The following is a 26052-nucleotide window of genomic DNA, read 5'->3' as shown; positions in this document are numbered from 1 at the left end:
CCTCAGTCCCCAGAATGTAAGGCTACGCCTCAGGGCACTGCCCTGCCTCTGTCATCCTGCCTCGGCCGGCATGGAAAGGTCCACAAGGTCTCCCAAACCTAGAAGACAGCAGTCCAGCCGCATGTCACTCACCTTTCCTTGAAGTCCAGGAAGACCTTGGCCAGGGTACTGCCACCGGCCATCATGGACACATCAATGGCTCGCAGAAAGCTGTGGTGCACCTTGATGAGGTCCTAGAGGAAAAGCAGGGTCAGTGCACAACCAGACCCTGCTGGCCAAACACACCCATGAGGTGCTGCGGGGCAGTCACCTGATGCTGGTGTCACTCAGCTGGAAGTTTCTGGCAGGCAGGCGTGTCTACCTTTTTGTTGTTGTTATTTTGTTTTGTTTTTTTTCAAGGCAAGGTTTCTCTGTGTAGCCCTGGCTGTCCTGGAACTCACTCTGGAGAACAAACTGGCCTTGAACTTAGAGATCTGCCTGCCTCTACCTCCCAAACACTGAGATTACAGGTGCAGGACACCACCACCTGACTGTCTTAACTTTTTGACATCGCAGTCCAGTGCCATCAACAGAATTGGTATGCAAGAATCACACAATTTAATTACAAAGAAAATCAAAAACTGCAAAAGAAATCTCATAATGTTGTAAGTAAATTTGAGGTTTAGTGTTGGGCTGCACTCAAAGCCGTCCTGGGCCATATGCTCCCTACTCCAAGCCACAGTTACAGTGCCCTGTACACAAAGAAGCTAGAGCACACTGCTGTCATGCGGTAGAGGGAGGTGCCCAGACCTAATCGGTCCCTAGAAACACAGAGCAGCTGTCTCAGGACAGACTTGATGCCAGAGATGGAGATGGAAGTGTGGCTATCCTCAGCCAGCAACCCTGTGGCCTCTCTGCTCCTCAGAAGAATAGAGCCACCTGCAGCCACTCAGCTCTCAGTTTCAGCAAGAAGTAACATCCTTCCTGTGTCACCTTGGCTTGGAGGAAGCATGCTTCCTCATGTTTCACAGCAGATATAGAACTGTTGGCACAGTAGCCAACCCTCCACTCCTTCCAGCTTCTTTTCTGTCTCAAGTCATTTGTCCTGGTTGAGGTCCTGTGTGAGAGAGCAAGACTCTTCCCACCGCCGCCCCAGTCCTTGAGCCATGGGAGGTGGTAGGAGCCAGAGGCAAGCAACATGCTCTGAGAGGCACCCACTCGTGTGTGGCATCTGGAGTTGTGAGGCAGCTGCCTCCACAGGTTAACCTTCACACAGGGTCAGCCAGTGCGCATGTGTGGTCAGACACCTGCAGGGCAGAGCAGGTGTGAGACACACTTTCCTCCATGCTAACAGAAGCCTCGCTAACAGTCCTCTGGGTCTCCTCCAGAGCTGTGGGAGTCTGTGCACAGCTGACAAGCCACACGGAAGACTCTCAGGCCACACAAGATAACCTCATCTTCCGCCTCCTTAAGCCACAGTTTCCAGTGTGGGAAGCTATCCTCCCATCTGTCAACCATGAGCCAGCCACGGCACTGGCAAGGGCATAGCTCTACAAGGCCCTGGGGACATGGTCTTTGGAGATGGCTGTATGCCTGGCAGGGATATACCAGAAAACTTACCTCCAAGTTGATGAAGACGGCGGCCATGTCCGCTGGGCTCAGCACCAGCCGCAAGGGGCCCATGTAGTTCTGGAAGGAAAAAGTGAACAAGACAGGCTGGGACTGAGACCACAACCCAGAACACAGCTCTGTGGAGGCCATAGTAAGGGCAGCCTGGGCTGAGGGGCAATGGACCCCAGCTAGAGGCTCCCCGCTTACCATTCTGGCCATACTGGGGCCAGCTCCACACCAAAGAGCAGCCAAGAGGATTTTAGCCTGACACTGGTGTTGCTCTTTACACAGGGACACATAGGCATCAGGAAGATTCAAAAGCCAGACCTACTCTACTGGGAGGTGACAGGGGCCAAGTGGATGGGTACAGGTCACTGGCAATAGTGCCGAGGGGCTTAGGTGCCATCAAGTCACAAGGCCCATCACATCCAATGTGCTGCATTCCTGGACACCAACAAAGGTACCAGTATGCCCCACGCAGCAAGGGGAGGCTTAGAGAACTTAGCTCAAGATCTGGCCTCATATGTTCAAAATTAAAGCTGCCATCTTGGCTGGTTTAGATGGAAACAAATGAGAAGAAATGCTAGGATGCATTGCACAGAATGGGGGGCAGGGGAAAGACTCGGTGTGGGAATATGATGGCAAGGCAGAGGGGATGCTGTCCCAGGGGCGGTGTCAACCTCCAGTGGTTCTCAACCTTCCTAATGCTCCAACCCTTAAACACAGTTCTTCGTGTTGTTGTGACCCCCAACCATAACGTTATTTCATTGATACTTCATAACTGTAATTTTGCTACTGCTGTGAAGCGTAATGCAAATGCCTGTTATGATGCAGGGTATTTGAATTGAGACCCCTAAAAGGGTCATGACTCACAGGTTGAAATCCAGTGGTCTAGAGTCACTTGAGAAAGGAGTTTTAATCGAGGGGTTGCCCAATCAGATTGTCCTGTGGGCATGTCTGTGGAAAGCTGGCTTGGTTATTAATTGACCCAGGAGGACCCAGGCCCTGGCCAGGTCGTCCTGGGCTGTTTAGGAAAGCTAGCTAAGCTTGAGCCTGTGTAGGCCAGCAAGCAGCTTTTCTCCATGGTTCCTGCTTGAGGTTCCCTCAGTGGTGACCGCACCCTCGAAGTTAGGATGAAATGAACTGTTCCTTCTAGTTAGAGGGTTTTCTCACAGCAACAGAGAAGCCGGAACAGGCGCTAAGCCCTCTGCCCTGGGCTCCCCTGTGAAGCGGGTCTCACCTTCTCGATGTCCTCCAGGGTGCGGTAGTACTTGGCCTCAGTCTCCTGGATCTCTAGCAAGCAACAGCTTCTCTTGTCATCTTCGGTCATGCCCATTTTCTGGAGGAGACATGAGATATGAGCCAGGAGCCCACTACTTGGCCACCCTGTACCTGCTGCAGGCCATCTGTCCCTTGAGTCCCTGGTTACCTGCCCCACACAAAAGGATGACACCTTCCCAGTATGGCCACAAGATTACTGTCTGTACCATTGGGCCACAGCTCTTCCCATTATTGGTGGCTGAGAAAACTGAGGCACATGAATGGGAGAGGAGTTAATGAGAGTTAGCACCAAGGAAGGCACGGAGGCTTTTAGACCCCTGGGTACTCCTGACTCTGGGGTGAAGGTCTCACAAAAGGAACCACCACCTACCAGGGAGATGTGCTCAAGCACTTGCGTGACTGTGTCAGTTCTGTTTAGCAGCTGGCACTGGCTAACTCCTTGGGGACCCACAGCTGACCCATTCTGGCTTCCCGCCACCAAATGTCCCGCAGGCCTGACCTCTGAGAGTAGCCACCCACCTCCAACCAGAAGGCCTGAGATAACAGCCCATCAGTGGGTCACCTGGGGACAACCTCAACAGCAGGGAAGACAGGGCCTGCACAAGGTGGAGTAAGGCAGGCTGTGGTGAGCTTTAGAGCTGTTTTCTTTGGTCCTCTCCGCTCAGAAAGCCTGTCCAGCAAAACTGGACAGGTGCCTACCTACCTACCCTCTTGTTGGTCTTAAGAGGCCCCTCTATGCTCTGCACTACAGCACTCTCAAGCACTGCAATACAGAGGAGAGACTTGGTAATGTACATCGCTATCTGAGGCTGCACGGGATGAGAAGTGGGGAGGTCCTTGGGAAGGATCTCAATCCAAAACCCTATCCAACCCTGGGTGTGTGCCCGTGTTTCAGAGAACACGGTCTTGAGCTTTCTCTATGGCCTCTGACACCTTCCCAACAGGTGGACAGACAGAGCTGGCAGGAGCCCACTTAGCCTTGTCTTACCTGCAACTTACCTGCATGTATCTGATCTGAATGCATGGAGGAGCAAACAAGATTGAGCCAGTCAGCAATGTCCACTGTCCTCAAGCCATGCTTGGGGAAGAAGGGACACCACTGACAGTCCACCCCTCTGTCAGCCCCAGCCCCAAGAGCCATGTCATAGCCCTTTCCAGAGGCCACTGGGGAAGGGAAAGGACACAGCATAAGGATGAGTGTTTCCTTGCTGCTCCTCCCATGTCTGGGCTCTGAAAGCAGCGCCTGCCTTTGCCTTACTTCATAGAAGCCACATTCCACTTAGACAGTTTGGTTCAGCTAGTTCCAGACATGATGAGAAGGTGGGGGAATTCACTGATTTGTCTCTGAGGACCCCTAGAGGAAGAGGTCTACATCCCCTCTGTGGATGGACTAGACAGCTCAAAAAATCAAGCACCAGTGCTGGACATTAGAACACCACTCACTGTCCTTTAGGACATGGATAAGCATGGCACTGCCCTGGGGCTCTTCAGGACCAGGGACAGTGACAGGCTCCTGGGAGTGCTGCAGGAGTCTCAGGAGAGAGCCTGAGAGCCTGGGCACGGGGAGCCTTCAAACATGCCCACGGGCCACTATGCCTGCATCATGATATTTATCCCCAAGGCACCCAGCTTGCCAAGGGCTTGAAAGTGACGAGGCCTTAATCAACCTGGTGAGGTTTTCTAGGCCACGACAGGCCAGCTCTGGGGAAGCCCTGATCAGACTTTCTACAAGGCTGGGGAGCAGAGCTGCAGCCTCTGCCACCTGCTCTGGCCCAGCAGGAGCCCTGACCACGATGGGAAGGAGACTAATTGTTAGCCTCTCCGGGACAAATGTGCACGATGTCCTCCCGGGAGGTGTGAGGAGCTGCAATACCCAGTGTAGCCGTCCCTCTCTCCTCACAGGGCCACAGCGGGCTACCACCAGCCTGGGAAAGTCTCGAGGCTCTTTAGAATTCTTCTCTCAGCTTTGTGCTTCTCCACCACCAGCTGGAGGCTCCCACACAGATGGGAGACAGAAATACTGGCTTTTGATAAATTCCCCACTTCTTCAGGAACACAAATGCATCAAGGCCTCCACAACTGACAAGTAGCAAGGCGACCACCTTTGGGGACTTCAGAGGTCCATGGGAGCTGTGGCCGCCTGCCCCTCCCTCCAGGGCGGACCCCCACCTTCCACACAGCAGCTGTCGGCAATAAGGCAGAGCTGGCACGAACCATCGGCCGCAAGATCATTAGCCAAGGCTTCGTGAAAATAAATACCCTTCAACATAAAAGGCGTGCAGCTGGCCGACTGCGCTTGCACCAGTCTCCTCCAGCTCTGCACAAAGAGGTACAATGCAGTGTGCTGAGTAGCACTGTGTTAGACTGAACACACAGTTACTATTTTAAGGCTCTCCCGATAAGAAGGACTAAGAACCTAAGGGAAGTTTTATACCCACCCCAGTGGAGGAGCACAACAGCGATAGGGCACCTCAGAGTGTCTCAACAGGGTTGCAAGGACCCCGCAGAGGAGCCCCGGGGTATGGGGAAGGATCGAGGTCTGTACTCCAGCAGCTCTCGAGGAAAGGTTCCATTTCCTGTAACACGGGCAGGGGCCGGTGCTCACCATTGGCTGCTGCACCTCCACCTTGATGATGTCCTCATAGATGTCGTCCCCTTCATCTTCACATGGGACACAGTCGTAGATGTCCTCACCCAGGTCATGCTCGCTGCACAGGGAGAGGTGGGTGAGCAAGGAAGAAAGGCCCAACCACCTGGACTACGGGTTGCAGAGCAATTCCATGTCACCTGGCAAGGTCACCCACCTCAACTCAGGCTCCCCATCTACAGAGTGGAGTACCTCTGTGAGTCTGAGTCAGGCTTGGCAGAGGCTGCCATAGGAATCTTACTATCTTTGAAGGCTCTCCCTTTCCCAGTGATGCCTCAAGCCTGGAGTAAATGCTGGAGACACACCAGCCAGGGGCCCCTGGTGTGAGACACCTTTTTCCACTGGGATCCTCTGAAGCTGCTCAGCAGAAATGCCCAGCTCCTACCCTAGGACAGAACTACCTTCCATCTTAGTCCATGCCCAGGAGCACCAATGCTCTGAGAAGCTAACCCAAGATCTCTACCATCGGCCCCATCATGAAGGTCAAGGGTACAAGAATCTACAGACAGCTTTCTCTCACCCACTGTGGACACTTCGTAGAACAGAGGAATGGAGAAAGACACAGAGTATGCACTGCACCTTCCCAAGCCAAGTTTTGGTTCTCCTCACAACTCCTTGGCCTTCTCCAAGTTACCCATGAGAATTAACACTGACTGCCAACTTGACAGGTGACCACAACCACTGTTATGCTTTGAATGAGAACGGTTCCAATAGACTTATTTGAATGCTTGGTCCCTAGTTGGTGAAACTGTTTTGGAAAGGATTAGGGGTGTGGCCTTGCTGGAAAAGGTATGTTACTAGGGATGAAGTTTGAGGTTTCAAAGGCCCATGTCAGACCCAGTCCAGTCAGTCTTTCAAGTCAGTCTGTCTCTCTCTCCCTCTCTCCTCTTCTCCCTCCCCTCCCCCCCACCTCCCAGCTTGTGGATAAGACATAAACTCTCAGCTACTGCTCCAGCGCCATGCTGGCCTTCCTGCTGTTAAATGACTTCTTTATAAGCTGCACTGGCTATGATGTCTCTTCAAAGTAAAAGAACCTCTGAACAGGTTCTCAGGGAGTACCTGGATCAAATTTACTGAGGTCAGAAGACCCACCTTGAATGTGGCGGGCATTAGGCCATGGGCTGGGACCCTGGACTGAATAAAGAGGAGAAAGTGAGTTGAGCACCAGCACCCTCCCACCCTATCTCCTACCTCCTGACTGGGTGCAATGTTTACACCTTAAACCACAGCAGGAAGCAGAGAGCGCACTGAAAATGGCCTTAATGTTTAATGGCTTTGAGAGTTTAACAAAATGTCTCTCAACTCTGAAAGCCTGCTTCGGGTAACATACTTCCTCCAGCAGGGCATACTTCCCAAACACTGCCAGCAACCGGGAACCAAATATTTAAATGGCTAAGACTGTGGGGACATCTATTATTCAAACCACCCCAAGCACCTCTTGCAAGAGTGCTCTGCAACCCTCTGCCTAATGTGTCTAGGGGTTCCCAGGCATGCCTGGAGCTAGTCCTCAGACCCCCTTTCCACCTGTCCTGTGGTTGCTGATAAGACATCTGCCCCACACTTCAGGAACCTCCTCCTTCACTCTGAACCCTCCCCGCCATGCTGCACTTCTCCTCAAGCAGTCTGCCTGCCATTCCATGGCCACTGCCTCAGAGGAGGTAACTGTGCCCCAGGATTCAGAGGTACAGATGGGGGAGCCCCGTGCTTAGGGCCAAGGGAGGAGGGTGGTGCTTTGGGTATCCCACCTTCTGCCCCGACCTACAACCACTGCTCAGAGAACAAAGCTAACTAAGACAATCACACTACAACAGTTACATGGAAAACTGCCCACCTGCCCTTGAGCCTTCTGAATACCCACACCAAATTTCTTATGGTTGTTTGTTTTTTCTCAAGATAGTCTCAACCCTGTAGCCCAAGCTGGCTTAGGACTCACATTGGAGCCAGGCTAGCCTCAAACTCGTGGCAATTCTCCTGCCTCCTGAGTAATGGGATGATGGGCATGTGCCACCATGCTCACCATGCTCAGCTTAACTTCATTTTTTTTAAGTTTTCATTTATTATTGGTGTATGTGTGTGTGGTGGGGAGGTGCATGTGCCCCCGTGTATGTGATGGTCAGATCACTTTGTGGACTCCATTATCTCTTTCCACCTTTATTTGAACTCCGGGGATCTAACTGAAGTGCCTAGCTCGTATGCAAGCATCTACTTCCTCAGTCAGCTCATTCACCCACCAACTTAAGTTTTTAAAAGCCACTCGTTCTTTTTAGGTCCATAAAATCCTTTGAGCTTAAATAATAGATGTGTGCTTGCATGCAAACATACAAACACGCATACATACAAACACTGTGGCCTCAACCCCAACTCCCCCTGGCTCTTCTCCCTGCCTGTACTGGGGCATCATAAATGGAGACAGACACTGGGGTGCATACAGCCTCCTGCCTTGCAGGATGTAAGAGTTCAGGCTCACCTCAGAACGTCCTGAGTTCTTTCCAGCTGACCCATCAGAGGGTCCAACCCTAGGCAGGTGTGTCTGGCTGTCTCTTGAAAACTGTTACCAGAGATAAGTCAAATCATTTCCCTGGCCTCTTTGGGTTTTGTGCCAAAGGGCATGGCCCTGCCACTCTACCCTCCACACTCTTGGGCCAGGTGAGGGCATTAGGGTCCTTTCTGGCAGAGAGTAGTCAGCCAAACTTCTGTCATACAATAGAGTGAGGCTGGCAGCAGAGCTGCTGTCTAGAATTCCAACCACGTGGAACTGAGGGAAGCAGATGCTTCCAGGCTTCAGATGCAGACTGCTCACGGCAGATGACACACCTCCCTATCTAGAGACAGATACCAGCTGCGCTCCAACGGGCTGGGGGAAGGAAGTGATGGTCAGAGCTCTGATGGTTACATACTCCACAAGCCAGTGAAAGGGGTCAAATGGGTGAAAGTTGAGCTTGAATGGGGTACAGACTGGAAACCAGCCAGCATTGGTCTCACTTTCTCTTGCCCTAGCCTGTGAGGCTATCCAGGACAATTCCAGGACTCTGGGCATCACCCAGCTGGGTTCCTTGCCAATAAAGACTTGTGCACAGAAGCTACCTCAGACTGACCAGAACCAGTTCTTGAGGTATGAGCAGCTCTTACCTCTACCAGGGGCCTGCCTCCTAACTCTCACTCAAAGGTGGGATGGCTGGAAGGATCATGGTTCTACTGTAATCTCTAGATTGCTACTCTGATCATAGTGGAACATGCATTCATGTCCCACAGGAAGGCAGAACCTCTCCAAGGCCTCAGGTTACTAAGGAGACTCTCTGGTACTTGGCTCTGAAGCCTTTCACAGGTGGATGCTCAGAGGAGCAGGTAGCAAAGGCTAACCATAGGTAGGCAGGGACAGCCCCTTCGTAGCCCGACAAGAGAGTGGGGTTTGTGTGGAGGTCCCAGCAGTTCCTAGTCAGATGAGGCTTGAATGACAGTGTCAAATCTCCCATGAGCCTGTGGGCTCTGGCGAAAGTGTCTCCTCACTACATAAGCTCTCAGCACTGGTCACGGCCAGCCAACTCCCATAGCACTACACTGCATCCACTGGCTCGTGAGCAATGCCAGATGGTGGCTTTTCACAGTGTCTTTGGTGAGAACACCTTATAAAACTGGAAATGCACCTTGGCTGATCACTCTGACAAAGAGACTGTCCAACTCCAGTCCCACGCCATTCCACCTTACCAGAGACCCCCTGATCACCTCTCTACTTCCCCACCCTCAGCCTCCCTCCTGGCAGATCATCAATAGACTGCCTTCCCCATAGAGAAGTCAGAAGCAGACAGTTTGGCATCAGGCTTCTTGTCTTCTGCATCTCATGCCCAAGCCGGTGAGGACTGGTGTCTGGTCCTTTGCACTGCAGAGGTGAGTGGTAGTCTGTGATCCAATCTCATCTTCTACGGGCACTGGGCTTCTTAAAAGTATAACCAATGATGGTGGCACACTCTTGTAATGCCAACACTAGGGGAGGCAGGGAGACGTGAATCCCTGGGGCTTCCTAGCCAGTCAGCTGAGCCTACTTTGTGAACTCCATCCAGCCCAGTGAGAGACCCTATCTCAGAATACGAGAGGGGGAGCTGGAGAGATGGGCTCAGAGATATTGACAGCACACTCTGCTCTTGCAAAGTTTTGTTCTCAGCACCCACATCGGGTGACCTCAACTGCCCATGACTCTAGCTCCAGGGGAGCTAACACTTTCTTCTGAACTCTATGGAAATCTGCTCTCACACTTGCACATGCCACCATCCGACACATACTTAAAAACAGAATAAGTCTAGGGCTGGAGAGATGGGTCAGTGGTTAAGAGCACTGACTGGTTGTGCAGAGTACCTGGGTTCAGTTCCCAGCATCCACATGGCAGCGCATAATAATCTGTAATTCCTGTCCCAGGATAGCCATTGCCCTCTCCTGGCCCCCATGGGCTCTGCACATAGGTGGTACATGTACATACATGCAGGTGAAACGCTCACACACATAAAAAGAAAAAATGTTAAAAATATATTTTAAGCCGGGTATGGTGGCGCATGCCTGTAATCGAAGCACTCAGGGAGGCAGAGGCAGGAGGATCTCTGTGAGTTCAAGAACAGCCTGGTCTATAAGGCGAGTCCAGGACAGGAAAGGCTACACAGAGAAACCCTGTCTCAAAAAAAAAAAAAAAAAGAAGGAAAAGAAATATATCAAAAATATATTTTAAAAAAAAACAATGGATAGATGGCACTAAGAAAAAACACCCAAAACCCAAAGTTTTCCTTGTCCCAACATGCACACGTATGCATCGCACACGCATGATCACACACAGCAGTGCTGTATAAGCGTTTTTCCCATCGTGTGTGTGTGCGTGTGTGTGCACTTTCACCTCTTTTGAGAGTGCTGGAACTGCTGGCGGGGAGGAGCAGGCTTCTCTCCACTAGCATCTGCCCAGTGCTCTGCCCAATGGCTGCAGCATCCACTCTCCTCCCAGAAGCCTGTGCAAGCTCCCGCTGGGGCCATGCTTTTCAGCTCAGCCACTGAAGTGGACAAGCATTTATTCTGCATTTTCCTACTGACTGCCGGTGTGGTTGATGGTCTATCTTCCTCTTTGGAAGGTATATTCAAAACTCCTGTACATTTTAAGCTTTTCCTGTTGAATTTTAAGCTCTTTACATTTGCAAGTAAAAGCATATGTTTGGTGACAACCTCTCATCCCATCTCTAGATTGGCTACTGCCCTGATAAGTATTTCTTTCTTTCTTTTTTTCCACGCATATGGTTATTTCGCCTGTATGTCTGTCTGTGTATCATGTGTGTGCCTGGTGCCCTCAGAGGCTAGAACAGGACATCAGAGCCTCTAAGAACACTACAGGTGGCTGTGAACCATTACATGAGAGCTGGGTACATAACACGGGCCAGCTGTGAAAACAACAAATGTTCTTAAGCTCCAAGCCAGGCCCTGGTAAGCGTTTGTTCTTAACTGAACAAAGCCTAACTTCTCGGATTTTTCTTATGCCATCCCAATTCTATGTGTAGTCCGACCTAAGAGCCACAGAGGACTCCTGACATCTTCTAAGACCTAAACAGCTTCAGTGCTTCTGGTCAGGTGTCAGATCCATCTGAATGAACAGGTTCTATGTTTAACATCCCACAGGAATGCCCATGTGTTCCAGAATAACCTGACCAAGACTTTCTTTTTTCTGTTTGGCTGCTTAAACATCTTGGACAAAACTCCATCATCTCATCATCTAAATCTGGGTCCCTTCCAAAACTGTCGGTTCTGTCCTCCGTGGGCACATCTACCTGTGTGGACAGTGCTGTTTCACTTCAGCTTATATAAGTGTTTGTGACGGGGTCCAAGTCCCCTCCAGCTTCCTTCGTTTACATGATGACTTGTTGGGTAAGAGTACTTGCCACCAGGCCCGACAACCTGAGCTTCGTTCTTTGGCTCCACACGGTGGAAGGAAAGAACTAATCCTCGAACAGTGTCGTCTGAAATTCCACTGTAGGCCATGACGCCTAATTTCATTAACAGAATACTAAACCCTGTGGCTGACATGCATGGAGACTCTGGATCCCGCAGCTTCTCCTGACATCATGTTTATTCTTAGGGTGTAGCCAGCTGGACTCAAACTCTGTCCTCATGTCGGCAGAGCTGACATGGCCACTGGACTCAGCTTCCAGCTGCCTCCACATTTTGCTGAAACTCCTGGGTCCCTTGCTATGTCGATGTGTGAGAGGAGGTATCTAGGGCTTCTGCTTACTGAGACCTCTGACTCTCAGCATTCAACGGTTTCATTAGCCCAAAGTTTCAAACTCTTCCATGTTCCTTCCACAAAACAGTTCTAAAGGCCTGAAAGCCACATGGTCAAGTCCACCACAGCAACAGCCCTACTTCTCAGTACCATTTTCTGTCCTAGTTTTGCTTCATTGCTATGTCAAAATACCCTGAAAAAAACAATGTAAGAGAGAAGGGGTTTGTTTGGCCCACAGTTCTGGGTTACGGCCTTTGTTGAAGGGAAGTCAGGTACAGGAACGTGAAACAGCCAGTCGCATCAGATCCATAGTCAAGACCAGAGAGTGACGAACTACGAGTGCACACTAGCGCTCAGCTCACTTTTTCCACCCTTCGAGAGCCCATGACACCCTGCCAGGGAATGGTGTCACCCACAGTGGACTGGGTTTTCCCATCTCAATGAACATAATCAACACAGTCCCTCACAGATATGCCTGGGGGGGGGGGGGGCAGGGCAGCTTGATCTAGACAATCTCTCACTGATAGTTCCTTGTGAGGATATTTCCTCCACTTTCTCTCAGCTTTTGGCTGCTGGCCAGTGATTGCCCAGCATATTTTTATGTATTATTCCCATGTTTTGTCATTGCTGGCTACAGGAATGTTAATCTGACTCTATCATTCTGTCATTGCAAAGAACCAGACCTCCTCATATACCAAGCAGCCCCCATTTGCACCACCACAAGTGGAGGCTTAGAGGCAACCATTATGTGCAACAATGTAGTGACTGGGGCGTCTTTCCTCGAACAAACACCCAGAGAGAAGCCCTGAGGGAATCATTAGGGGGGGAAGGATAGACTCGCTTTGCCCCTCTCTGGTCACAGAACAAACAGGACAACAGGACTAGGAAGCTAGGAACAACATTCACAGAGGACTAAGACTGGGAATACTCTCTACCAGACACCCCAACATCACAGTGTCCCAATACTGGGACACTGGGAACACCCCCAGCAGATACCCCAACACATGGCACTGAGATACTGGGGACACCCTCAGGGTGATCACCCAGAACTTATTCACTGCTGCGTTCTGCTCTTGCCTTCCCCAAAATCAATGGTGACCAGGAACATCCATCCTGGCAGGATTGTGTTTCACGCACCACTTCCCACCATCTCTCTTAAACACCCTCAGGTCAAACATGGTCAGCCAGAAGCAGAAGAAGGCGGAGTGGAGGTTCAGCAAAAGCTGTTCTGGTGCCTCAACCTAGGGCGGCAGAGCCTCAAAGTTGCAAACTCCACATCCCCTCTCTACTCTGCAAAGCCTCCTGCCCAGAACCTGCCACTCCGACTCCTGTCTGCATCCTGGGCCAACAGACAGCCAGGAGGGTGCCCCTAAGCAGACTGCCCGCACTGATGACATCTGCATTCAAACGACGAAGTCTCTGCCCATTATTTAATTAATTCAGGTCAACGAACTGCTGCGCGCATGTTGTTTCCAATTAGGAAACCACAGAACTGAAAGTTTCACACATGCATGCTCCAAAGTACTGGAGAGGAAAAATGAAGAGAATGGGCAAGAGGAGGGCTTTTGTTTTTGTTGTTTTGTTTTGTTTTGTTTAATGAAAATAAAACTATAAAAATAAAATCAAACATGGTAACGTAATAGCCATAAGATAAGATCAGCAATCAATATAAACAAGCACCAATCAGATACTTTTGGGTCGACCCATATTTATCCTAAGATCAATTCTGTACCCAAGTCTGTTGATCCTTGGGATAGAGATGACTTCTAGTTGGGAATCTAGCAGGGAAACAATGCTTAGATGAGAAGGGGGTTTCTTCGGAGTCACTTGGTGAGGTGACAAGCTCAAGCTACGTGATGGCCTATTCTGGTTGTCACTTTGGCTACATGTGGAAACAAAACTCAAGTTGTTAGGCTCTCCTGTAAGGGACTTTCTTAATCTGTTTAGTATCTGAAGAAGAAAGAGCCATCCTGAATCTGGACCATGCCCTCAGGTGGCAGCCCACATAAAAGGACAAGGAAGGAAGAAATTGTTTTTTTTGTCTTCTTGCCCTCACTCTCGTTCATCCACCCCACTGCTGTGGCCAGTACCAAACCCAGCTTCTTCAGGAGTCCATGGTACACTGAAAACCAGCAGCTGTCCAGGACTCCTCCAGGACTTTAGTGCTAGATCTGTTGAGATGTCAAGCATCAGAGACTGCCCTGCTACTGTGCTCTTTGCCTTTCTATCATGAGCCAGCCATTGTTAGACGACCCAGATGGACCACAGCCTGTAAGCCAGTCTATTAAATCCCTTTTGCTAGATATCCTTGTTCTATCAGTTTTGTTCCTTTAGAGAACCCTGACTAACACAAGCTTTCCTTCTGGCCGGAGTAGCATGGATGTCCCAGGGTTTCCTTGCTTCTCAAACAGAAGTCTCAACTCCAAATATAAGTATTACAGACAGGGACCTACCACCTAGGTCCTTGCATCTGTGGAGACAGATTAGCATATGCAGAGGCTAGTTGGCCCTGTTAGTAAGAACCTGACTAATGAAATGAGTAGGAAAGGGGCACTGGGCTGGGAGGGAGCTGAAAAATGAGGCCACCTGAGAGACTGGGAGTCCTGCACAGCAGCAGGACTGGGGGCAGGTTGTACAAGGATCTTGACTCCTGTTTTCTCATGAGCTCATGAGAACCTGCCTAAGGCCCCAGACAGCCTCCCATGTAATCCCCGCCTCCCGTGCAATCCCCATCGAGGACCAAGACTCAGGCCACTTCAGCCAATCATATCACAGTCCCTAGAACACTCACCTTCCTGCTTGGTCCTGTCAGCAAGCTCCCAGAACATGGAAGGCTGGACTTAGAGCCCACTTCACCATGTTTCATAGAAAAGCTGGATCCCCGCCACACAGGGCTGGAGCAGCCAGGGCTGGTGAGCACACTTGCCTCCAGGACGGTGACCGGTAGATTCCGACCTGGCGCTTGACTCTTGCATGTGGACCCCGGTCGAGAAAACAATAAAGCAGATCCAAGGTATTTCCTAACTCAGTTTCTTTAGCACAGGCCTTGCGTATGGTAAATAAATGTTCAATGCATGGCAGCATGCTACACCATCCAGAGGGCAGAAGACAGGTTCAGTCAGCAAATGACTTCAGCACAGGTGCTGTGTCCATGCCCAGGATGTAAGACCAGCAAGACGGCTCAGTGTGTGCTTGCCGCCAAACCTGATGACCTGAGTTCATCAGAACCACAAGGTGAAAAGAGAGACCTGACTCCTACAAGCTGGCCCCTGACCTCCACACATAACACAAAATAAATCAAATGTGATCACAATATTTTAAATAAAATAAGTCTTAGGTGCTAGAGTGAAAAAGAGCACTTAATGCTTTTGAAGAAGACTAAATTCAGTTTCTACCACCCACATTGGAGAGCTCTTAACTGCCTGTAACTACAGCTTCAGGGGATTCAAAAGTCTCTGGCCTCCTCTAGCCCCTGCACTTACATATACATACCAACATGCACGGGACATCAGGTGATGATGATAATCACCACCATCATCACCACCACCACCACCATCATCCCTTCTAAAATTAAATCTTCTTTTAAAAAAATGAAGGGAGGGAGGGAGGGAGGAAGGAAGGAAACGGAACTGGAAAGATAGCTCACTCGATGGTTAAAAGCTCTTGCTGCTCTTCCAGCACCCACATCCAGGCTTACACCCACCTATAACACAATCCAGAGCATCTGGTGCTCCTTCTGGCCTCCTTGGGCACTCAAACACATGTGGCAGGCACACACACCCTTGCAAGAGAGGGAGACAGAGACATACATAATAAAATTTTAAAAATCTTTTTCAAGCCAAGCAATGGTGGTGCAGGCCTTTAATTCCACCACTCCAGGAAGAAGAGGCAGGTGAGTCTCTATGAGTTCAAGGCCAGCCTGGTCTACAGGACAAGTTCCAGGACAACCAGGGCTTAAATCTTTTTTTTTTAAAATCTTTCTAATGACAGCTTTTAATAGGCTTCAGAGATAGTTCTGTCAGTAAAGTGCTTGACACACAAGCATGAGGACCTGAGTTCAATCCCCAGCATCTACTTTAAAGGGGGTGGGGGCAGGGGGCTACTAGTGACATGTGCTTTTCAGGTCTGAGGAGGTAGAGAAAGGTGGATGTCTGGGACTTGCTGGCCAAACAACCTGACTTTAAAGGAGAACTCGAGGCCATTGAGAGACCCTCTTGGGGATGGATGGAGAGGTTGGTGCTCAAGGAATGCACAGTAGGCATTCACACACAGAGAGACACCAGCCAAAGACAGCCATGGCCTTTCACATGCTAAGTGCCTTATGACACCAGATTAAACAGCAGAGGAACACAAAAGCTAGACCATGAAAGCCCAGAGACTGCACTAGTCTCCCAGGGTTGCAAGTCTTGGTCCAGCTGCCATGAGAAAGCACCAGAACATATGTGTGGGGAGGGCCACCCCACACAGTGGCAGGACATGACAATTAGACACAGCTGGGCCACAGGCTGCAAGGGCCCCTTACCTGGCCCAGCCTCCTCCTGTCTCACCCTCTCCCTCCTACAGCTTCCTGAAGCCAGCTGTACTGACAGATGCTACATCCTAACAATGACTCCTCTCACAATGGCCTGAACTCTTCCAGAAGGGGCCCAAAGTGCCCCCCTCCCACCTCCTGCCTGAGCCCCTTTGGCCCATAGCCTCGCACTAGCCCACATGGTGGCTGATGCTCGTTTTCAAACTGACAGCTGCTCAGAGCCACAGGCCCCTCACCCTGCAAAATGAGGGGGAAATGAGCAACTGCCCTCTGCCTCAGGCACTGGGTGTTTACAGGGGACATAAACATTGAGCTGACAGGCTTGGCACACAGTATGAGCTCAGCCCCGGGCTTGAGGCTGGCAGGAAAGCCTGTGACAAGCCACCATGAGCTAGTTACTAGGAAACCAAAGGGAACGTTTTGTGACCTCAGCCCACACTAGACTATAGTTCATCTCAGGGCACAGGTGGCTAAGAGTGGCTGCTATAGACTGGACATATGGACAAACAGGGGCCCAAGACACCTTTAATCACTATCTGATTGCAGGTAGAAGCAAGCCAGGAACCATCTGGCAAGACCAACCTAGCTACAAGTCCCCTGGGGATCTGCCCTCCCCAAGACACACACACACACACACACACACACACACACACACACAGCAACTGCTTCTTTTCTGGGAATTCCTTCTAACCAGCAGAAGATCCTAGAAACATCCATTTAAGAAAAAAAAGAACCAGACACAGACAGACAAGGCAGCACTGGGTCATAGGGCTAGTCTCACAGGGATGGCCTAGCCCTGGGCAGATGGCCCAGGGTTTCAGTTCCTCCTTTGTCACATGGTATAGACGGTGTGGCCTCCAGCAAGGCACTTCCCATCCTGGAGCTTTAATCTTCAACTGCAAAATGAAGGGCGGAGGCCCCACCTGTATGGTTGGCTAAAGTGGCATGGAAGCCTTGCAGGACAATGTGGGCAGCGCCCATGGATCCCTCACCCAGGACTGCAATATTCTGAGCATGCATTAACCCCTTGTGTCCTACCCAACCCCTTTCTGGGTGGGGATGAGTACCAGGATACATGTGTGAAGACCAGAGGACAACTTGAAAAAGTCAGTTCTCTCCTTCTGCCTTGTCGGTCCTGGGAATTGAACTCAGACTGTCAGGCTTGGCAGCAAGCACCTTTATCTGCTGAGCCTCTCACTGGTCCTGGCTCTTCCTTCTATCATTCCTATCACTCTGTCTGTGCTGGACTCTGGTCAAATAACCTGCCTGTTCTGTTCCTTACAAAAGACCTGTAGGAGCACTCTCTGTCAGGAGACTGATGTAGAAAACAATGAAAATTACATCAACGTTACCCAGCCCTCTGGACAAACATCTAAAGAAGGCATTCTTTTAATGTGGCAGAGTTGTAGATGGCTTCTCAGAGGTGACCTCTGAGCTAGGTTTTGTAGAGTGAGTAGGAGTTTGGCAGTCACGTGGTGCCTCGTGCATGAAAAGGTGCCTCACGTGTGATGGAACTTCTACAGTAGAACCCCAAGTGGCCTGGTTACTCCTTTTGCAGTGTTCTCTCTTACATGCTGCTGTGTGCCATGTCTGTGCCAAACACAACAGATGTGACATTGGAAACGCTGGGTCTTTATCTCTCTGGGTTTCTAAAAAACATCACTGGATTTGGAAGGCCCCGTTAGACTGGACAAAAGGCTCCCTGCTGGAAAATGACAGCATATCTACACATTGCTATAAAGCTCCTGTTTCTGGCTGCCTCTGTCTTATGAGAGAGGAAGGCCGTGGCTGGCTTGGTCCTGTGGGATCCTGTGCCTTGTCTACTGTTGCATACGTCTGAATAGTTCCTCAGAGCAGAAGGGGTAGCAGGGAGCCTGGCCCCACACATCAGGAAGAGATCCTATACTCCCACTGTACTGAGGCTCACAGCGGGGGTTGAGGGGGGGCGGAGATGAGGTGGGTAGGAGAAGGGAACCAGCCCACCAGCACAGGTCAGCTACTCTCTGGACAAAATGAGATAGGAAGATGTTTTTAAGTTCCCAATCTAACCTGCAGCCCTGTTCACGGGTGTGGGAATTGGACAATTGATCAGACCCCCAGACAGGAGGGCTGGGCTATAGCTACAGGTGGCCACAGAGTCAGAAGAGCTGGCCCTAAGTTTCCAAGTAAGACATAAATAAGGCCTACAGTCTCCCAGATCCCTGCCTAAAACTCGGCGGAGGGAGGCTGGCCTGGCAGCCCAACAGACAGTTGTAGTGGGTGGGGTACGTCTTCTCTGGTTAGTGTAGCCTCTGGCGAAGTGGCCATGCTCCTTTAAGCAACAACGCTAATGAAACTCACGGGGTCACCAAAAAAGAGGGACAGAGGGAGGCTGGGGAAAGCACATGTGTGAGGATCTGGGCCCAAGTCTCCAGAACCCACGTAAAGGCTAGACATGGCAGCAAGCACATCTGTAACCCGACTCATCCCAGGCCCCAAGCACCGCCTCAATGGGCACAAAGGCCTCAATGAGCAGCACCGAATTTGAAAACCCTGAAGACAGATTTTAAACTTTCTCTGACAGTGCTGAGCAGACAGAGGACGGGGAGGAAGGGCTATGGGCTGGGATAAAGATGGGCTTCCACCTGACTGAGGGTCCCATGCAGGGATATAGCCCTTGCTCTATACAGAGTGGCAGGCCTGGAGCTTTCTGGCAGCAGATGGGAGAAACACGGTCACCCGCCCAGGGCACTGCCAACCCTGCCGACCCCTCTGTACCTCAACTTTTCCCAGGGCACAGAAGGGCTCCAAGCTTCCATCATTTATATACCTTAGAATCGATGCTGACATGAAGTGCTAAAAGCTGCAAAGTTGTTTTATAATGCAATAAAACATGCAGCTATACACTTACAGATAAATTACAGCCCCTCACTTGGCACAAGCCCATTTGTTTAAGGCTGAGAACTAATTCACCTCAGAGGACAATGGTATCAGCACAAAGCAGGCTCTGTCATGACAGACTGTAGCATCTGTGACCTCAAAGGGACATCTGTGTATGTTTCAGGGTGGAGATGGAGAAACTGAGGCCCTTGGAGGGACTAAGCAACCTGAGGCAGTAACACAGAGCATTGGCAGAAGAGCTACACAGCCTAAGACGGGTGATGCACACCCTTGCCTTCCTGGGCTCTGGGAATGCTCTAGCCATGTCACTTGGGTACAGAGGGCCCTGAAAGACAATAGAAGGCCAGACCTTTGTGACCCCAAGGCACTGGCTGCTGCACCTCACATGGACAAAGCTCCTGTGCCATCAGCCCTCCTGTACAAAGCAGCCACCAGTCCCTGCAGATGGGGGGAGGGCAGGCTTGAGAGGTAGGATCAGACATTCTAGAGGCAAGCCATTATGCAAACCCGGGTGCCAATTTTTAGAGCAGCTGAAAAGCAGGCCTCTCTCCTTTTGGGCTTATTTTGCTTAATAATGACATTTTTAAGTGGCAGTGTTTTGTATTCATTGTCTCAACCAGCTGCTCTGGCTGCTTGATCACACATTACTTGACAATCTGAAGAGGGAACAGAGCCTTATCCAGGGGTTCTGCTCAAGCTCGAGGGTTCTACTCGAGCCCCTGGAAGGACATTTGAGACCAAGACCCCCACTGCCCAGCTCAGTGGCTCAGGGCCATGAGTGGCTGTCATGTAACAATCACACACTATGTGCTTATCCAGGAGACTGACTGACTAACTGTGACAGAAAACTCAATTACTTGTTGGCAGCTGTTCTGCAAGACAACAGTTTTCTGGCAATATTTTGGGTCAATCAGTTCAAATAAAATATATTCTTCAGATTAACTTCACCTGTTTCTTACTTTTTTTTTTTTTTTTTTTTGATGTGGCTACTAGCAGTCATGTATGTAACCCATGTTTGATTTCCTCCACATGGCACTGCCACAGCCACTTAGAAGCCAGGGAGTTCTTGGTCAGGGAGCCTCCAGGTGCTCACAGTAGCTGTGAGCACCCTCTGGATCATTCACACCTTTCAGCATTGCTGTCCATCTTCCAAACAGTCCCTCCGAACAGGTACTAATGTCGTGCTTTATGACGAAGGAAACAGGCACACAAAAGCAAGCAACCTGGCAAGTCCACAGGAGCAGGAAATGTCTGTGCTAAGGCACAGCCCACTGCTCCAGGAGTGAACGGTATGAGCAGACAATCAGGGATAGAAGGTGGCTCTTGTCATGGCTAGTCTATGTGCTGTGGGGCTGCAAAAGGCAGCTCTCACAGCAAGGCCTCTCTGAGGTGAATGTGGCCAGGTGCTACATGGAGATCCAGGGTCACAGAGGCAGCCTGTACCTGTCCCTTGTGACACAGACACCCTGCCCCAAAATTGCCCTTGTGCTTCAACCTCCTGTCGAGAGCACAGGGTCTCAGGAGCAGGCCTGGAACCCCACCTCACTATCGTTTTGAAGGCCTGGTCCTAGCTAGACAGACAAGGCTCAGCATCCAGGCAGCAACTGAACAAATGCATGGCTAATTCACTGCATACAATGGCCCCTCAACAGACAATACCTGGAGCTCCAAGGAGACAGCCACATCAGGGAGCCAGTGCTTAGCATCCCCACCCCCTACCACTACCACCACTACAAGCTGCAGTGTCTGGTCAGGGTAGCTGGAAGAGTCCTGTAGACAGGCAATGTGGCTACTGTTGCAGATTCGGTCCCTTATACTCTGAAAGGCTCCCCCATACACATAGCTGCTATCAGATGACACTATCCCCAGCTGCTGCCTCATAGCCTCCCCAGGCAGGCTGTTTGTGTAATGGGCAAACATCACTAGCAGCTCCACAGAGACAAGTACCAGGAAATCTGCCTTCCAAGGAAAGGAGAAGGGGAGGGGTGGTGAGGGAGCATATATTAAACTTGAGCCGCTGGGACCAAACTACAAGTTGAAGATTCAGACTCACCATCCTTGCCTGTAATTTCCAATTCAGGTTTGCAGTAACCGAAGGGTTAAGGATTAAGCCGGCTGAGCATGAATGTCACTGAGGAGCAGCTTTTGTCTGGGCAAGGCTACTTGTTCTCAGCCTTGCATTCCTATGGGGGCAGTTCCAGGTTGGTTTGGATAGAAACCAGTCGCCAACCAGAAGGGGCAGAGGGAAAGGGAGGTGGGTTCCAGGCAGACTTCCAGACACATGTAAGTCCTTGAAATTGAAATGCATCACATGAACCATGGCACACAGGCCACCACCAGAATAGCAGTCAGGGAAAACATGGGAAAGTATCAAGGTATTTCATACCTGGCCTTAGATACACAAGACCTTCAGGATCCTTGTCCTTCCAAATCCCAGTCTGTGCCAACCTGAGAGACTCTGCCCCAAGATATAGATGAAGGCTCAGGAGGGGTGTCAGGAGAACTGTTCTCAGCACCAGCCTGGAGCTCCCCGGCCTCTATGGGACCACTCAACTTAGACTGCACGTTAGGGCAGACTTGGAGCCCAAGTCCTCATTGCCACTTACTAGTTGAGTGACACAAACCAATGCCATCCTCCCACTGGGCTCACTTCCCAATCCGTGAGCCCACAAAGCATGAGAAGGGGAGGGTCCCGTATGTGGTCCTAGCAAGAAAAGCTAGAGAGTCCTGACTTCTTTACAGGGCCATGATGTTATACCATATACAGCAGGCACATGCTGAGGGCTGAAGTCTTCAGATGCAGGGCCTGACCTCAGGACCCTTCTAGTCTACTGGAGACATTTAACCACCTAATATCAGAGTCTCTAAGATAGCAAGAAGGGGTGCAGATACAATGGGTAGGACACACCAGGCTTCGCAGAGCAAAGGCACCCAGGATAACCACGCACTCAGCATGTATCTCAGATTGCAGCAACCAGGGCAGAGGCACCATGCCCTTGGGGATCTCCCTTGTGCTGTGCCACCGGCCCAAATGCACCATCCTCCATCCTCTACCCCCACGGTGCTCTGCCTGCACCTGAGTGTTCTAAGCCCTTCCCTGACCCTGGAGATGTGTCAGAGTCACAATGGTATCTAGCAGGCAAAGGACTCAAGGCCTTGGGTGACTTTGATGGAAGCCTTTTCCCTCTTAGGGACTCTTTATAAGCCAGGAGGATTCAGCTAGATGCCTGAAGGAAGTCTGGGCTTCCTGCCCATGGGATCACCCCAGGCCTCCTGGCAACCCCTTTTGGAATTCCCTAGGCCTGCAGATGAGGAATCTCCAGCTTTCACAGAACTGCATGACAGGGCCACCAGCCTAGGACAGACAAGCTAAGCTGTGGATGAGTTCCAGGCATGTCCGACTTCGTCTGTGGGCTGTGTGGGACTCCAAACAGCTATGAGTGCTGCCCAACACAAGTCCTAGACTTGTTTCAGACACTGTAACTGGGAGAGGGGGCCTCTTAGGCACTAACTTTGTAGATGGCAATGCCACATCACAATGCCACAGGGTTAGACGCATCCAACAGAGACCTCGCAAACACACTGTGCTCCATGTCTAGAGACACCCCAGATGGCGGGAGGGGTGTGAGTGTAGCAAACCCTAGTTTGGGAGTTTTACACAGCAGGTATGCAGAACACGCTAACCCCACCCAGCACATTTGATTCCTTTCTGCTCTTCTGCACTGAGACAATGGGAGAGAGAGAGATGTCCAGTCTCCATAGAAGCGACACATTTATCTCAGAAGAAGGCAATGTGTATGGTAAAAATGAGTACAGCAGTCTATCAGGAGGCCCAAAGGAGCCCCAAACTTGAGAGGAAAAACAAACACTCAGGTTAGGGGCTGCCAATGACAAACTAGGTCCTGGGCAGGCCTGGATCCTCCCAGCCTGGTCTCCCTGTCAGAACGAAGATGTCTGGCCCCTCTCTCCACCCCACTGTTAGGCTCAGGATGGGCTACCTCCCTTCCCTAGCAGAGAGCTGGGTAATCCCACACCGACCACGTGATCCCACTCATCTGACCACAGCAGGCTGCAGAGCTAGGCCAAAGGATCCGTCATCCCTGTGGGGAAATGACCCAGCTTGGCCTGTATGTGGTAGAGGAAAAAAAAAAGCCTTAGAGGAATTATGCTGCATGGGGCCATTAAGACATAGGGAACCAGCTCTCTCCTGCCAGCCACAGCCTAAAACAGGAAGCTATAAGACCATCTGAGCCCAAGCCCCACTGCTTAGAGCCTATCCAGTATGGCACCCAAAGGCCAGGAAAGAGGAACACAAGGACACCTCACCCAGGCTGCCTGCCCAGTGCCACTCCCAGCAGCTCTACAGAAGGAAACATTCCAAGAGACAGGCCACCAACCATAACCAACAGATACCAAGGCAATTACCAGGCAGCTCGGCAGAGGGTGCACGGCAGGCAGGATGCCTCTAACTTGGCCATGCAGAAACCCCAGCTTCTGGCAGGGACATCACAGAAAGGACAGTCAAGGCTGGCTCTCCCTTGAGAGCAGCTTCCCCACCCGCTGAGCCTGGGGCTCCTTCCTCTACTTACTCAGCCAGCTCCTCCAGGCTCCGGTAGACGTCATCGTCATTCTCAGCCGTCTCCTCTGAGGGAAAAGGCCTATAGAGAAAAGGCAAAAATGAGGACAGCAGAGCTCTGCATCCTGGCCGCCATGGGGCCCTGCCCGCAATCCACCTTAGGCCCGCTTGACTGTGCAGAAGAAGCTGGGCTTGTTAGCCCCTTTTACCCTTCCACATTATAGACCCAGCCCTCTAGGTAGGTGGGCTCAGAGAAGCCCCTGGGCCATGGGTGAATCAGCCCTTATCCAGTCTCCAAGCCTCAATACCCCATAGGCATATGAAAAGCCTGGTCCGAGGGCTTTTGTTCTCTGTCACCACGCTGCAGCCATACTCCGGAGGGTTACAGAAAAAAATATGTGGACCTCCCGGGATATCCTGAGCTACAACACAGTCCAGGCCCACAACCCCCGCAAGTCTAGATGGCTGCTCAGCACCTACTGCTCTTCAGAGCCTCTGAAGACAACAGCTGAGTAAAGATAAGAAGAGTCCTAAAGAGCTCCAACCCATCATGGCCGCCCATTTACAAGGGTGTGCTGTCCTGTGCCCTCCTAGGACAGCACTGGGGGCAGGAGCTGTGACCCTGAAGGCACCACTGGACAGCTGTGATCCCCAAGGCATGTGCCGCCGCCACCACAGCCTCTAAGCCATCACACCACAACTGCAAAGCAGCAGCCTCCCTACTGACCAGCCCCTAAGCTGACCTTCACCTTGTCAGTGTGGCCACAGCCACGTCCCCGTGACACTGATTCCTCTTTGGTGTCCCTCATCAAACAATACACACAGGGAGAGCTCCATGCAGATCCAGTCTGGTGGCTGGCTCAGCCAGCATACTCACCCTGGTTTCCGTTTGGGATGCCAGCTCATGTGCCCTCCTTTTCTGGACTCATACTGATCCTTTCTCTTCCCCCAAATCCAAGCCCTGCAGTGGCTGGTAACCGTCTGATTCCCCCTAGTCCTCCCGCCAGGTAAGCAGGGTTTCATAGTCCACTGCCATCAACCCAGCCATCCTAGTGTCCCAATGGCCCTCCTGCTTCAGCCCCAGCCCCCACAGTTTATACCCCACCAAGCAACTAGAACTGTGGTCAAGACATGAGATGGACGCATCCCTTCTGGGCTTCAGCCTCCACTGGCTCCCACCTCCCTGGGACAAAGCCTATCCCAACATGGGCACCAACCAGCACACGCTCAACTGGTGGAGCGGTCTCACCAGAGGGACTGGCTACTCCACCCTGGACCATACCTTACACCACCATAGTGTCACTCCCCTCCCGGCACCCTACCTCAGTCCTCGACCTGACACAGACGGCAGCCCCTGCAGCTTCAAGCAGCAGCGAAAGAGGAATTGTCACCCACCCTGATCCCCTCAGGGCTATGAGACACTGGCTGTCTATGCATCTCAACATCTCTGTAGTAAACTAAGCAGACCAGTACTACTGAGCCACTGCTGGGGACAGAGCACTGGGGAAACAACGTTGCCAGGCCAAAGCTGGGGACTGGGGTGCAGCTCAGAGTGTGAGGCATGGAATTCAAGTTCAGGGGGTAGCACTGTGTCATCCCATTTCCTGAAGTTAGGCTTCTGAAAGCTTTTTACACCCCCACGAGACAGAGCTGCATGGGAATCCTTTACTTATCTTAAGGTGTTTCATTACTTTTCTTTCCATGAAAATCTCACTGGCCTATGATTGGGCACTGTCTGACATCTCTGCTAACTCTGTGCCCCCAAGACCCATCTCAGGGGCAAAAGGCTAGGGTGAACCTCTGGGGAGTGTCTCTATTGATAGCAAAGACTGAGAAGGTATGGGCACATGAAGTATGCCTGTGACACTTCGGAGACTTTAGGTCATACAAGTGTCCACTCTCACATCTCCTGCAGGGCCAGGGGTCCAGGAGCATGTCCCTGTGTCTAGCTGAAACACACATGCCAGGCACAGAGATGAGGGTAAGGAAAGAACTGTATGCATTCAGCACCAGGGATTCAGAGAAGACGTAGAGAAGTTCAAAACATGCCTTGCCAACATCTCTCTCTGTCTCTGTCTATAAAATATGTCTTTTGACATGTTCTCCAAGGTAGGAAGTGCTATTTATCTCTTCCAACTGGTTCCAGTAATTAATAGACTCTTTGTAGCTATTTTCTCTGAAGGGAAACAGTCCTTCCTAGAGAGAAACCTGGCTCCTAAGACTAAGGAAGTCAAGGAAACACACAAGGCCCAGGAAGTAACAACAACAATAACAAAAAGTCTCTGACAGGAAGCTTCTGAAAG

The 26052-nt window shown here is 51.0% G+C and overlaps 1 protein-coding gene across 2 annotated transcripts in view; it reads right to left on the bottom strand.

The window, feature by feature from the left end:
- Vav2 (vav guanine nucleotide exchange factor 2) overlaps positions 1 to 26052 on the bottom strand; it is a 162026-nt gene that overhangs the window by 32697 nt on the left and 103277 nt on the right. For both annotated transcript variants that reach the window (XM_055600210.1, XM_055600209.1), the window contains exons 4-8: positions 23763 to 23831; positions 5477 to 5579; positions 2831 to 2929; positions 1600 to 1668; positions 133 to 233 (exon numbers count right to left, since the gene is read on the bottom strand). In XM_055600210.1, coding sequence (XP_055456185.1) covers positions 133 to 233; positions 1600 to 1668; positions 2831 to 2929; positions 5477 to 5579; positions 23763 to 23831 — 441 coding nt within the window. The remainder of the gene's footprint in view (positions 1 to 132; positions 234 to 1599; positions 1669 to 2830; positions 2930 to 5476; positions 5580 to 23762; positions 23832 to 26052) is intronic.

Source organism: Psammomys obesus, unplaced genomic scaffold, assembly GCF_907164565.1.
Source record: "Psammomys obesus unplaced genomic scaffold, mPsaObe1.curated_primary_1811, whole genome shotgun sequence".
Classification (NCBI taxonomy): Eukaryota; Metazoa; Chordata; class Mammalia; order Rodentia; family Muridae; genus Psammomys; species Psammomys obesus.
Note: the sequence above shows the minus strand (reverse complement) of the source record. Positions and strands in the feature narration are given on the sequence as shown.